The sequence below is a fragment of the Neophocaena asiaeorientalis genome, unplaced genomic scaffold (assembly GCF_003031525.2).
Source record: "Neophocaena asiaeorientalis asiaeorientalis breed wild unplaced genomic scaffold, Neophocaena_asiaeorientalis_V1.1 scaffold129, whole genome shotgun sequence".
Lineage (NCBI taxonomy): Eukaryota > Metazoa > Chordata > Mammalia > Artiodactyla > Phocoenidae > Neophocaena > Neophocaena asiaeorientalis.
In genome coordinates this window covers 3,750,545-3,765,476 of record NW_020172446.1, presented here as the reverse complement: position 1 = coordinate 3,765,476, position 14,932 = coordinate 3,750,545, and the positions used below count along the sequence as shown (strand labels likewise).

The 14,932-nt window shown below is 43.9% G+C and overlaps 2 protein-coding genes across 3 annotated transcripts in view; one reads left to right on the top strand and one right to left on the bottom strand.

Moving 5' to 3' along the window:
- Positions 1 to 4,483, bottom strand: part of SUPT6H (SPT6 homolog, histone chaperone and transcription elongation factor) — a 31,595-nt gene extending 27,112 nt beyond the window's left edge. The window contains exon 1 of one of the 2 annotated variants that reach the window (XM_024734992.1): positions 4,285 to 4,483. The gene's annotated coding sequence lies outside the window, so the exon portion shown is untranslated. The remainder of the gene's footprint in view (positions 1 to 4,284) is intronic. The other variant, XM_024735000.1, reaches the window with a different exon arrangement.
- A 136-nt stretch (positions 4,484 to 4,619) lies between these two features.
- SDF2 (stromal cell derived factor 2) lies at positions 4,620 to 12,978 on the top strand. Its single transcript, XM_024735011.1, has 3 exons — positions 4,620 to 4,956; positions 8,734 to 8,930; positions 12,061 to 12,978. The coding sequence occupies exons 1-3, from the start codon at positions 4,806 to 4,808 to the stop codon at positions 12,346 to 12,348; spliced, it is 636 nt and encodes a 211-aa protein (XP_024590779.1). The 5' UTR covers positions 4,620 to 4,805; the 3' UTR covers positions 12,349 to 12,978.
- The last annotated feature ends 1,954 nt before the right edge of the window (positions 12,979 to 14,932 follow it).

Genomic DNA, 14,932 nt, shown 5'->3' with positions numbered 1-14,932 from the left:
TTCTAGTTAAAATAGATTGTGCAAGAAGCAATCCTGATTTGCTGCAACTTGGGGGAGCTAGATGTGCAGAGGGTGCTGCAGCAGCACTGCAGGCTGAGGTTGGCAAACAGCAACTATTCCAGAACAAAAACACTATTTATTAGTATGTGATTATCATTAATATATGATATCTGAGCCTGATGTCATTTGTATTTTGTATTTAGGACTTATGCTCTTGAATTTTCCCCATATTCAGATTGTAAGTTAAATTTGCTACTGAAATAGATCCAGAAGGGGAGTGGGGTGGTGAAAGGAGAAGGTTTCTCCAGGCGGAAGCACAGCTGCAGTACAAGATGTGGCTCAAAGGGACAGGCTGGCGGTTACCATGACATTCTCTGGAAGAGGAATGGAGCTGGGATCAGATTGCCACAGGGGAGGCCCTCCACAGTCCCTCCCTTTGAACAAGATGATGTAGGAGGCAATTAAAAGGAGACCAGAGCAAAAAGAGATGTCTGTTAATTCCCTCCACTGGCAGCTTCAATTAACGTTTACAGTTTTGTATTTTTAGGGTAAAGCTCTGTGCTGGGACTTGGGTATATAAAAATAAGTAAAACATGCTTTTGACCCTAGTGTTCATATTCATCTCACAAAAAACTTGTAAATAAAGTTACGACAGGGGCTTCCCTGGTGGTGCAGTGGTTAAGAATCCGCCTGCCAATGCAGGGGACACAGGTTCGAGCCCTGGTCCGGGAAGATCCCACATGCCGCGGAGCAACTAAGCCCGTGCGCCACAACTACTGAGCCTGTGCTCTAGAGCCTGCGAGCCACAACTGCTGAGTCTGCGTGCCACAACTACTGAAGCCCGAACATGAGCAAAGGCTTAGAGGTCTGATAGGGCCTAGTGATCTGGAGAATAGCCCTAGAAGTCTGGTGTGGAGTTTAAACTATAAGACATTCTGTATTTGATGAGCAAGAGCCTAGGACTACTCCAAAGGTGTTCACAAATGACTACCCAACTTGGAATATAAAAACCTAAGAGTTTAATAAACAAAAGTATTCAGAGTCCACTCAAGACAAGTTCTTTTAAATTTGGGATTCAGAACTCTGTTATGAAAAATCCTAATCACATCAAGTCAAGATGTTAGAATACAGAAAATGTTAATTATACCTATAACCATTTTAACATGCACACTGTATTTATAAGAAATAACAGTCTTAGAATGTTTTCAAGAATCTTTTCAATGCCTGGGCATAAAAAGCACTATTGTTAACGGTTAACATAATAAGTAATTTAAAAATATTAGTTTTTTCTTTTCTTTCCATGTTTCCTTGGGGGACAAGGAAAGGGCAAACGAGGTGCAGGAACAACTAAAATATGCAACCAGATTCAGTATCCCTGCAACAGTTACCGAGCCTTGTGCAACACACACTGGGGGAGCAGACAGTTCCTGCTCTAGCACAGAGGGGCTGATCTGCCATTGTAGTACAAAAACAGACATAGACAGTATGTAAATGAATGGGAGTGGCCTAATTTCTTAGTTTAGTAACCCCTGATCTAGAAGTACAGAAGGTCTTTAAAGAATTGATGGCATGGGCTTCCCTGATGCAGTGGTTAAGAATCCACCTGCCAATGCAGGGGACACGGGTTCAAGCCCTGGTCCAGGAAGATCCACATACCATGGAGCAATTAAGCCTGTGCGCCACAACTACTGAGCCTGCGCTCTAGAGCCCCCGAGCCACAGCTACTGAGCCCGTGCGCGCCTAGAGCCCATGCTCTGCAACAAGAGGAGCCAACACAATAAGAAGCCTGCGCTTGCCGCAACTAGAGAAAGGCCCATGCACAGCAACAAAGTCCCAACGTAGCCAAAAATAAAATTTTAAAAATTATTAAATAAATGTTAAAAGAAAAAAAAACTGATGGCAAAGGTACCATGGGAGCCTGTAATAGAGGGTTCTAACCTGGTTTTGAGAAAGTGACTTTAAATAAAGACCTTAAATAGTGAGGCAGAATTAACTAAGTGGAGGAGCTGGCTTCTTTGGAGATGGTTCGAGAAGTGGTGTTGTTGGAGAAAAGTGCTCCCAGCGCAAGGCCCAGAATATGCTGTAGCAGGAACAGTGAGGGTCAGTTTGACTGGAGAGAGGGTTCATGAGGAGTTAGAGGTGAGGCCACAAGGATCTTGATAGGACAACTTAAGGATTTTGGATTCTATCTGAAAGATGCTGGGAAGCCCCTACAGGGTTTTAAACCAAGAACTGACTTAGTAATTTACTTGTTAATTAAATAAATATTTATTTAATGAGTGCCTACTACACACCAGGCACATACAAGACAAACTCCCTGCCCCTAGGATACCTGTATTCTGTAGTTTGCTAGGAGACAAACCACAAACAAATAAAATAAAGCTTGCTGTAAGTGCTAGGAAGGAAGTAAACACCCTTACCTTTGAGAGGGTTAGTTTAGGCCAAGAGGTCAAGAATGGGCAGGCTGTGGTATGCAGAGCCAGGGGAGGAGGTTCCTAGCTGAAAAGGTGGGCAAGAACTTGGCATACTGTAGGCAACGTCCTATGGCCAGTGTGACCAAAGAATGGTGAAGGCAGCAGAATGCGAGTGGGAGAAGGGGCCTGCTCAAGTCAGGCTGCGAAGGTCACGGAAAGCCACTGGAAAAGGAAATGACATGATCTGACCTGACCTGATCCTGCTAATGTGGAAAATGGACTGGGAGGGGTTCTGGGTGGAAGCAGAGAAAACTGAAGATACTATTGTGGTTGCTTGGGCAAAAGATGCTGGTGGCTTGGAACGGGGTAGCAGCAGTGGAGATGGAGAATAGAAGAGAGATTTGAAATATATTTTGCAGGTAGAAATGACAGGACTTAATGAAAGACTTGGCGGGGGTGTGAGGGGGGTGTGGATAGTAAAAAAGAATCCAAGATGATTTCAGAGGTCTGGCTTTGGTAAGCATGTGGATGAGAGTACCACTTAGTAATGTAGGGAAGACCAGGTTTGGGATGATGGGAAAAACCAAAATTTTCTTTTTCTTATGTCAGGTTTGGGATGTCTAAGAGACATCCAAATGGAGCTGTTAAATAGGCATTCTGTGTGATTCTTAAACATAGAGGAGAGAAGGCTGGGCTAGAGACTTAAACTCAGGAGTTGCCAACTTTCAGATGGTTATTAAAGCCACAGGACTGGGTCATCTGAAGGAAGCATGCCGAAAACCCAGGATTAAACTCTGAAGGAAATCAACTGTAAGATGTGACTGCACCACTTTCCGATGTGATTAATCCCAGGATGAGATTTAAATCTCTTCGGGAGTAGCAATACCATGCTAATCTGATCTAGTAGCTGCCCAAACCAACTAAATAAGCTTTCAGATGTTTCAGACTTGTACTGGTTGGAGGAACACAAGTCATGCAAAAGGGCTCTAAATTCACAGTTGATGGGGGAGCAATCATACTTTTGTAATCAATACATAAGACTTAAAAATCAGTAACTTTCATATAAACAGTTAAACTAAAAAAGATCGAACAAAGCTTTTTTTGTCCCAAGAAATGAAATTCAAAATTCTTTACACTCTCCATGTTCGTTAATAACAGCAGTGTAACTTAATACTCCCTTGCTACTTCTGATATTACAGTGAAGTACTTTAAGAGAGCTGAGGCCTCCTCCAACAGAAAAGTAAGTATAGGTACTTGTAACAAACACGCGAAATGAACCGCTCCAGCTGGTTCAACAGAGTCCCTGGAGAGAAAGGCAGAAACTGGAAGAATATAAAGTTTTTGTCTTAATAGCCCATTCTCATGTGTGTGGTAAGCGTTTGATGAATGTAGCCATCTACAAAAACTTCTAATTATATTATTCAACAATATGGAAAAAGACGGAATTTGGCATCGCGCTCTAGCCTGATGGCCGAGTTGCTGGAAGCTCCGTAGGTTTCACATCCGCAGGACAAACAATTCGATCACCTGATCCTGACTCGGAAGCCCCAGGTCCCTTCCATTCCAAACCCTATCGCGCGGCCCAGTTTTCAGAAGCTGCGAGAGAAGGACGGCATCCCAGGAAGCCTGTTGACACAACAGGCCACCCAATTCATGGGTTCTGGGTGGCAGAGGGTTGGGAAAAGCCTTGAGACTCTGAGCAACTACCCCGCTTTCTTCCCCCTTCTCTCTCATAGAGCAGGGAAGGCCGGAGGCCCCCTTCTTCCCGCATACGGCTCCCCAGTGCCTCGTCCCTTACGGGACCAGGCCCTAGGAGCCTGGCTCCCCACCTGACCCATTCGAGGAACACGCTTTCCAGTCCAAACTTTACCTGCCTGAGGCCCGTCGCTTCTCCGGTGCGCTAAGCCCCCAACGAGGAAAATGGAGTCCTTGAACCGAGACTGGAAAAAGATAGTACGGACCCACCGCACGGTTCCTCCGCCACCACCGCCGCCGCCGCCGCCGCTGCTGCTGCGTCAACGTACTACGTCACTTCCGGCCCCCTGTCACTGGGAGTGGGCTGACCAGTTCTTGCTCTCTTCTCCCAGCCCAGTCTCCGGGCTTCGCCGGGGGCGGGGGTAGGGTGGGGAGGAAGGGATGGGGGTAGCTGGGCTGGGCTGGCCGAAGCAGTTCAGGAAGGCAACTGTCATAGGGCCCCCGGAACAGAATAAGCTGAACGAGGAGGTCGGAAGCAACCAGACCTAGCCTGTTCCTCAGGCCGCTCTAGCCAAAGGAACCATAAAGACCAGACTAGAGCTCCTTTCCGTCCTCTCTGTGGTTCCACCCGCGGCTTCCGGTTCCGGGGAGGGGCCGAGTTTTCTTCGAAGATTGGGGTTCCGCGCTACAGACAGGATGGCTGTGGTGTCGCTGCTGTTGTTCGGGGGTTTGTGGAGTGCTGTGGGATCGTCCAGTCTGGCTGTCGTTACATGCGGTTCTGTGGTGAAGCTGCTCAATACGCGCCACAACGTGCGACTGCACTCACACGACGTGCGCTACGGGTCAGGTACGGCCACCCGGGTTCGGGTGGGCTGGGAAGGCCTGGTAGGCTCCGGAGGGGGCGGGGCCTAGAGAAACTCTGAGGGGTGTGGTCTGGGAAGGTTAGTGGAGCCCGGGGGAGGTTCTTGAGGTCTGGAGGCGGAGAGTCCGAGAGTTGAGTGGTCCTTAAGCATCTTAATCGTAATCTTAGTTTCTATGTGGTGAGCTTCGTGCCAGGCACATTACATATTTGCTTTAAGACTTACAACATTCCTACGACGCATAGACTATTATTATCCTCATTTTACAGGTGAGGAAACAGACTCAAATAAATCGCATACTCAAAACCTTGGCAGCTAGTGAATGACAGTGATGGAGTTCGATCCACATCTGTCCAGGGTCAAAGTCTGCTTTCAGTTACTGCAGGCTGGTACTACTCAGTGCAGGAGAGACAGACATGTAGAAAATTACAGTAAGTGCTGTTATTTCTGAAGTCTTCCAAGACCTCATTCTTTGATTATAACCCTCTGTTCTAGCTTTTTTCCATCTTTTCCATCTCTTTTCCATCTCTCTCTTCCAGGAGAGACAGACATGTAGAAAATTACAGTAAGTGCTGTTATTTCTGAAGTCTTCCAAGACCTCATTCTTTGATTATAACCCTCTGTTCTAGCTCTTTTCCATCTTACACTTGCTCTTCAACTCTTTTCCTTTGGCCTCTTTTCACTCAGACCTTATCCTTTTTGTAAATAAGAACTGAAGCACTCACTGGAATTGGAGAGGAAACTGTTTAGGGGGCTTTTTAACGTATGAAACTAAAATGCTTAGCTTGTGGGTTCATTTATAATTCAGCAATTATTTGTGGATTCATTCGTTTAGTATAGATTTAAGGAATCTACTGCGTGTCTAATATTGTTCTAGATACAGGAAATACAGTAGTGAGCCAGTGAGCAAGTTACAAGAAAATGAAAACAGACAGAAAGGAGAGGAAAAAAGTTCAGGTAGTGAGATGTGAGAGACATCTAAGATGACTGCTAGATTTCTGTCTTAGATAACTGATGATGGAGACTGGTCTGTGGTTTATGATACCCAAAACCTGTCTGGCCAGGTAGACTAGGAGAGGAACTGAATTGTCATTGTTGGGACGTCTTAATAATCCTAGCGGTGGGCTTCCCTGGTGGCGCAGTGGTTAAGAATCCGCCTGCCAATGCAGGGGACACGGGTTCGAGCCCTGGTCCGGGAAGATCCCACATGCCGCGGAGCAACTAAGCCCGTGCGCCACAACTACTGAACCTGCGCTCTAGAGCCCGTGAGCCACTACTACTGAGCCCACGTGTCACAGCTACTGAATCCCGCGTGCCTAGAGCCTGTGCTCCGCAACAAGAGAAGCCACCGCAATGAGAATCCCGCACACCGCAACGAAGAGTAGTCCCCGCTCGCTGCAACTAGAGAAAGCCCGCGCGCAGCAACGAAGACCCAATGCATCCAAAAATAAAGTAAAATAATCCTAGCGGCCATTCAGTGAATACTTACTATGTGTCAGACTTATTATATTTTAATTTGATCTAGTTTCCTATTTTGGATCTACTGAATCAGAATGTGGGTGGAGAAAGGCTGCCAGTAGAAATCTATAGGTTTAAAAATCTCTTCAGGTGCTTCTGATGGGCATCCAGATTTGAGAACCAGGTTCAGTCTGGAGCTCAGAGAGAGATCTGTGCTGAGCCTGAGATACAGAGTTAAGTACAACATCATTGTCTGGGTGGTGGTTGAAGATGTGGGGAGAGTAAATGAAATTGCCCAGGGTGAACTGTGGTTTGCAATCTGGTGTCAATTTGAATCACTTGAAAAACTTGTTGAAGCACTTGTAAATGCTTCTGTCTTGATCCCCAACCAGTATTTAAGAATGTATAAGGGCCAAGGATGGAACTCTGGGTAATCCTAAAGTTGAAGAATGGGAAAGGAAGGGGAGGGTTGAATAGAAAGTGAAAAGTAGGAGACAGAAAGTGTAGACCATGATTTAGTGAGGCATGGAAGTGAGGACCAAGAGAACTGTAAGGCAGTAACCAGAAGTGAGGAGGGAGGGTTGGTTAGCCTTTTTTTTTTTTTAAGATATAACAAAATCATTGAGTAGAAGAAACAAGAGAGAGAAACTGGTAGTTTAGTCATAAACATTCACCCAGATAACTGGTACAACGCAGTTATGTTAAGTGGTAAAAGGGAAGTGTCATCAAAAGTTTGTGGTCAGGCAGGGCCAGGGGACTGAAGGGAAAGCTAGGAGGAATAGGCAAGAGTGACTGAAGAAAGTGTCTGGGAAATATGGAGTGCCTTCAAAGAATTGAGTAGTGAATGAGGCCTAGGGAAGAGAATATCCCTTGAGTTTATATGAGTGGCCTATTTAGGGGGACTTCACAGAAAATAAAGCTTTGTAGGAGGCCAGGTAGTAGAGTGGTTAAGAGTGTGAGTTCTAGAGTTGGCCCACTTAGGTTCAAACCCTGCATTGTCTCTTAAGATTATGTGATCTTGGGCATACTATTCAGCCTTTTTAACACTCCAGTGTAAAATGGGGGTGATAATAATAATAGCTACCTCAGAGAGTAGATGAAGGTATCAATTAAGAATATTCAAGTAAAAAGCCTGGGTTTGTGTCTGATACTCAGTAATTGCTCAAGTACACATTAGCTGGTTAGCAATTATTATTTGTATATTTCCACTTTTTTTCAAGCCTGTAGCTACATGTTTAACCTAGTACCTTGTAACCTGCAAAATCGCACCATTTGTAAGTAGTATGAACCACATTTAGATGACTTAAGAATACTTCTGTGGGACTTCCCTGGTGGTGCAGTGGTTAAGAATCCGCCTGCCAATGCAGGGGACACGGGTTCGAGCCCTGGTCCAGGAAGATCCTGCATGCCGCGGAGCAACTAAGCCCGTGTGCCACAACTACTGAGCCTGCGCACCTAGAGCTTGTGCTCCGTAACAAGAGAAGCCACCGCAGTGAGAAGCCTGCGCACTGCAATGAAGAGTAGCCCCAGCTCACCACAACTAGAGAAAGCCCGTGCACAGCAACAAAGACCCAATGCAGCCAAATTAAAAAAAAAAAAAATGTTGAAATTGTAAATTAAAAAAAAAAACTTTTGTAATATGTTGGATATATCACTTACAGGAATTGGAGAGCTGTAATGGCTTGTTGGATTAAAGTTGACAGCAAAAAACGGTGTCATTTTATTTTATTTTTAATTAATTTATTTTTGGCTGCATTGGGTGGGTCTTCATTGCTGTGTGCGGGCTTTCTCTAGTTGCGGTGAATGGGGGCTACTGTTCATTGCAGTGCGCGGGTTTCTCATTGCGGTGACTTCTCTTGTTGTGGAGCACAGGCTCTAGGTGCGTAGGCTTCAGTAGTTGTGGCACGCAGTCTCAGTAGTTGTGGCTCGCGGGCTCTAGAGCACAGGCTCAGTAGCTGTGGTACACGGGCTTAGTTGCTCCACGGCATGTGGGATCTTCCCGGACCAGGGCTCAAACCCATGTCCCCGGCATTGACAGGCAGATTGGATTCTTAACCACTGTGCTACCAGGGAAGCCCTGATATGGTACACTCTTAAACATAGTTTATCATATAATAACTAATACTATATAAATACATTTAGCATTCTTCATATATATTTTAATGTCATAGAAGAAAAAAATATGAAGCATGGGATTTTCTTCCCAACCCCAAAACCTATTTTATGACACAGGGCACATTATTAGCCATAGGAAAGAGAGGGATCAGGTTGAGCTCACCCTCTTTTCTTTTTCTTTTTGACTGCAGGTAGTGGGCAGCAGTCAGTGACAGGTGTAACCTCTGTGGATGACAGCAATAGTTACTGGAGGATACGGGGGAAGACGGCCACAGTGTGTGAGAGGGGAACCCCCATCAGATGTGGTCAGCCCATCCGGCTGACACATGTCAACACTGGCCGAAACCTCCACAGTCACCACTTCACCTCACCTCTTTCTGGAAACCAGGTGAGATGGCATCCTGTGGGTCATTGCTGCTCATTACTCAGTTGAGTTGTTTGATATCTTGGTTCTTAGCCCTTTCTCTTCCAGGTATAGATCTTCTCTTTTGTGCAGACCTGAAGAATTGCCTCTGTCTCATAAGTGTGAAGGAAGTTGTTTCTGGTCAAAATGGAGACTCTACATTTAGATCAAATCAAGAAATGAGGAAAGAGAGAATAGGTATATGTTAGTGTATCATAAGTTATCTTGATAAATCTTACAATAAAGAAACCCAGTGTTTTCCAAACTTGCGATAAAAATTATTTTTTAATGATGCCAACTAACCACATTAGGAAAATGAATTAGGTATTGTGCCATTTTTTTTAAGCCTTGAACTTCTGAAGGATGTGGATCCTTTAATGACTGCTTCCCTCCCACTCCCCCTCTGTACATATTTTTCCCTATTAACATCTTAACATTAGTATGGTAAATTTGCTACAGTTAATAAAGCAATAGTGATACGTTGTTATCAACTAAAGTCTATAGTTCATTCTGATTTCCTTAGTTTTTACCTACTGTCTTTTTTCTGTTCCAGGATCCCATCCACATCACATTTAGTCGTCTCCTTAGACTCCTCTTGGCTGTGACAGTTTCTCAGATTCTCCTTGTTTTTGTTGACCTCGATAGTTTATTTTTTATTTTTTTGGCGGTACGCGGGCCTCTCACTGTTGTGGCCTCTCCCGTTGCGGAGCACAGGCTCCGGACGCGCAGGCTCAGTGGCCATGGCTCACGGGCCCAGCCGCTCTGCGGCACGTGGGATCTTCCTGGACCGAGGCATGAACCAGTGTCCCCTGCATCGGCAGGTGTACTCTCAACCACTGCGCCACCAGGGAAGCCCTGATAGTTTATTTTTTATAAATTTATCTATTTATTCATTTTTGGCTGCGTTGGGTCTTCGTTGCTGCATGCATGCTTTCTCTAGTTGCGGTGAGTGGCGGCTATTCTTCGTTGCGGTGCGCAGGCTGTTTATTGCGGTGGCTTCTCTTGTTGTGGAGCACGGGCTCTAGGTGCATAGGCTTTAGTAGTTGCGGCACGCAGGCTCAGTAGTTGTGGCTCGCGGGCTCTAGAGCGCAGGCTTAGTGGTTGTGGTACACAGCTTAGTTGCTCCGTGGCACGTCGGATCTTCCTGGACCAGGACTTGAACCCATGTACCCTGCATTGGCAGGTGGATTCCTAACCACTGTGCCACCAGGGAAGTCCTGACATTGATAGTTTTGAGGAGTGCTAGTCAAGTATATTATAGGACGCTCCTCTGTTGGAATTTGTCTGATCTTTTTCTTATGATTAAACTGGATTTATAAAGGTTTTGGGGAGGAAGACCACAGAGGTGCCATTTTCATCCCATCTATAAAGGGTACATAGTATCTTATGATTGTTGATATTGATTACCTGGCTGAAGTAGTGTTTTTCAGGTTTCTCTTGTAAAGTTATTCTTTTCATTTTTTCCCTTTACATACTGTACTCTTTGGAAGGAAGTCACTGTGCACAGCTCATACTTGAGTTGGGAGTTATGCTCCTCTTCCTTTAGGGTAGAATAGTTACATAATTTATTTGGAATTCTTCTGCATGGAAGATTTGTCTTTTCTCTATTCAGTCATTTATTTTCATTGGTATGGACTCCTGGATATTTATTTTATACGTTGAGTTATAATCCAGTATCACTGTCTTCATTATGTTGCTCACATTTTTCCAACTTTGGCTGTTGGGAGCTCTTTCAGTTGTCTCCTGTGTCCATTTGACCTGCTCCCATCATTGTGTATGTGTGTGGCTGTGTTTTAACACTTCCTTACTTTCTGGCAGTAAAAGATATTCCGGGCTCATCTTGTATATTTCTTGCCCCAGTCCTAGAATCAGCTATTTGCCTATGGAGTCCTGCTTCTTTTTATTAGAAAAGGGTATTCTTAAACCAAGATCTAGGCCTTTCATGAGCTTGTTGCTAGGGGGTTTTGTTTCTTTTAGGCCCTCTCACCTGACAGAGCAAAGAAATATATGTATGTACGTGTATATACTCGTATTTATTGTAAGTGTTCACATATGTAACGATCTATATCTATATTAAGTTAAACATGAGTTCTTACTGATGCCTCCAATTCTAATCCAGTGCCACATAGACCATTTTAGCCTCCTCCCTTTGCTTATTTGTGAATTCCCATTCTAACAGTGAGACACCAGGCTGCTAACACTGTCATCCAGTTACTTACTTGTTCAGTTCCAGTATACAAGTATTAGTAGTAGAATTGTTAATTATGTGCAGTTTCTTTTGCCTTTAGTCTTACAGACTTTATTTCCAAATGACTGATTTTTATCATCTAAAATTTTATAGCTCTTAGTGTATATTTAAATTGTATGTGTCTGGTAGTGGTCATTTTGTAACGTATAGAAATATTGAGTCACTGTGTTGTGCACCTGGAACTAACATAGTGTTGTAGGTCAATTATACTTCAATTAAAAAAAAATTATGTATGTCTGAAATAATCAGTTACTTTTAAAATTGTGATAGAAACTCTGAATTTTTGGCCTTATGGGGAATGGGATTAGAATACGAGTGGAAGATAGAATCTGCTATACTCTGCTCAATTAATATTTATTATTTTATTTAATTTTCACAATTATTTTGTAAGGTATTATTGTCATCATTTTATAGAGGAGAAAATGAAAGCCCAAAGGAGTTACACAGGAAGGGACAAAGCTGACATTCAAGGTTTGCCTGTTTCCAGAGCCCATCCCCTTTCCAACTTGTGTTTCTCACCACGTCACTTAATGTCTAGTTAAGGGAATGAGGCAGGAATATTTAAAGTCAAATAGCAAAAGGTAAAGTATTTTAAGACTATAATAGAAAATATAAGGCAAATATAGGAGTATTTGCAAAGTAAACGTTTGGACCATAATCTTATGGCAAGTGATTTCATGTCTTTGGTGTCTTTTTATCTTTTTTCCACAGTTTTATTTTATTTTATTTTATTTATTTTTAAACAACACTGGAAAGCCTCTTATTTATCACTTTTGGATAGTCTTAGTTTTATTCCCATTGCCTCCCTCCCCTTTTCAGGCCTATGTGTCAGCTATACTAATGTCGCTACCTATCTGTGTCTTCCAGGAAGTGAGTGCTTTTGGTGAGGAAGGTGAAGGCGACTATCTGGATGACTGGACAGTGCTCTGTAATGGGCCCTACTGGGTGAGGGATGGTGAGGTGCGGTTCAAGCATTCTTCCACTGAGGTTCTGCTGTCTGTCACAGGAGAACAATATGGTCGACCCATCAGTGGGCAAAAAGAGGTGCATGGCATGGCCCAGCCAAGCCAGAACAATTACTGGAAAGCCATGGAAGGCATCTTCATGAAGCCCAGTGAGTTGTTGAAGGCAGAAGGCCATCACACAGAGCTATGAGTCTGGAGGCTGTGAGCCACTGTCACCACACAGTGTTCGTAGACATCTGCTGCTCCTTCACCCTTTGGATCCCTGCCACAGGTGACCATGTCACCACTGAGATGAAGATGCATGATAGGAAACAGTGGATGTGTTTGGAAGCCTCAGCCCTTCACACTTGAATTGGTTGTTCTCCCAGACTTGGGTCAGTTATTTCTGAGTACAAGACTTGTTGGTGAAGGAGCAGATGCTTTTTATTCATATTAATAAAACAAAAACTGAGGGAGGCATCCCTCCTAGCTGGGAAGTTTTTATTCCTCAGAATCTTGGCATCATGGATTATTAATGTGTGTGACTTTTCTCCCACTTTCTCCAGAATGATAAAAAAAATTTCACTGTTAGTCACTGTATTGTCATTTATTAGGCATGCTATGTCATAATCTGATTAATCCTTGAGTCCTAAGAGTCATTGCTAGCACTCTTTTGAGATGATGGGAACCTTTGGTGTGGGCCCTTTTGAAAGCCTTACTTGCATCCCACTTTTTCTATCTTTACTTTCACTTCTCCCTCAGCACCTCATCTTTATTAGTTTTTTGACTAATTATGGCTATAGACCCTTAATAAATAGCCAATAAAATGTTTTACTTTGGATATGTTAACTGTACTTGAGAAAAAAGGGTAGGGGTGGAAAGTGGAACCAACATTTATTTACTGCTTGCTAAATACTAGGCACCATATTATAGATCTTACCTCATTTAATCTTCACAGATATGTTACCAGGTATATACTACGATTTTACCAATGCAGAACAGAAAAGTTGAGTAACCGCCTGAATTCTTAAAGCTAGTAAATAATTTGAAGACAGGAATTCATTTTTTTACTGCAGTACAACTGTGTTTAGTTCTTGGGAGATAACTATACTTTTTGGACAAATGTAGATATCTTTCTCTGAAAAGGGGATTAGAAAGCTTTTGTCCTCTACTCATCTCACTTCTTCCTTTCCTCTGCTTGGCAGTTCCAGGAAGTTTGCTTCTCTGTCCTTCAAGGATGGTAGTGGTGAACAGAAGTGTTTGTCATCTGCTGGAATTTCAGTGACTAGCGGGTCTTTTTATTTTTAGAAACTTCTGGATTTTTTCCTTACTTGCTTTAGGGAGTTAATGTTGAACATTTGGGGGTACCAGGTCTGTGCCAGACGTGACCTGTAACATTAAAAGACTTGATCTCTTTTATAAGGGCTTGTCTCAGTAAGCTGAGACCAGGAGCTAGTTGAGCTCCATCTCTGCCTTCTTCCCTCTTTTTGCACTTCAGTTGTATTGCTCCATTGAGAGCTCTCCAGAAACAAGTAGACAAGTGATAAGATCAACATTTCATGCCATTGAGATAGTTGGGAGTAGGGTGGTTAACAGTCTGGGGAGAAAGAGAGGAAGTGATAGAAACAGCTGAGTAAAGGGATCAGCTTTCACAACATGAATGAGAGTAGGGAGTTGTGTTGCAAGTACCCCTTCGTGGCTTGGTCAGAGTTTTTACTCAGTTGTTGGGCCTTCTCTGAAGGTTCACAGACAGAACATACCTTGAAGCTGCAGATTACAAGGTGGATGGCGGAACTATAGCGCCCGAGAGATAAGTACAAACTTGAAAAAAACAGTGGTGGAGCCCTTGGGAAGATTTCGTGAAATGACCAATAAGGCTTAGATGAGGAAGGAAACCAGTTGGAGGGGTAAAAGCAACTTTGGGTAACCTAGGCGAAAGCTGAAATGGTGCTTTATCTGAAGAAGTGAAAAAAGTCTCCAAGAGAAATCCTGAAGGGTGTTTATGGAGATTAGGATGTCAGAGCAAAGGGATATGAAGTACTTATTTTGAAATAAGTATGTCAAAGAATCTGAAGCTAAAGAATTCTTTTAGCTTATACTGTATTAACATCACTGTACTAGGGTTGGAAGGGATCTTTGTCCAATGACTTCACAGAGAAGGAAATAGGCAAAATAAAGTTGGTCCTGAATTCTCTATTTCATATAATTATGTTTGCTTCCTAGATAATTTGTTGCTGAAGAGCAAGAACAATATTCTTTACTTCTGTAATACCCCCTGGCCCAGTGCCTGGATTGTGCTATTCACAGTAGAAACTGAAAACTGCAATGAAGGGTCCAGAATGGTGCAACTCATTCCTTTGTGGATGGAATGAGGGGATTTTTGAGGCCTTTTAATTACCGCTTGGTTTCCTCCTTAATGATGTTCAGACAAGACTCGAATAAGACATGATTACTTCGTGTGACCCAAGGGTATAACTTCCGCAGTAGCCTCAGCATGAGCCCTAGGTGGCCAAGCAGACTCTATACTCCGGGAAACTGCTTTGAAAGTGGAACTCTCCGTGGCCCAAACGACCCAGCCAAGTCCACTGCCAGCCAGGCAGCGAGCTCAGGCCCAGGTCACTGGCAAACCCAAGGTTCCCTTTTCCGGGTCCCGAAGGGTGCGCCCGGGGGCGGGGCCTGTGTGTCAGTCCGCTTGAGAGCCGCTCCCCATCGCTCCCCGTGGCTCTCCTTCCGGAGCCACGCCTTCACTTCGCGCACGCAGCCGGTCGGCCCCGCTGGATCGCGGGCGCCGGGCG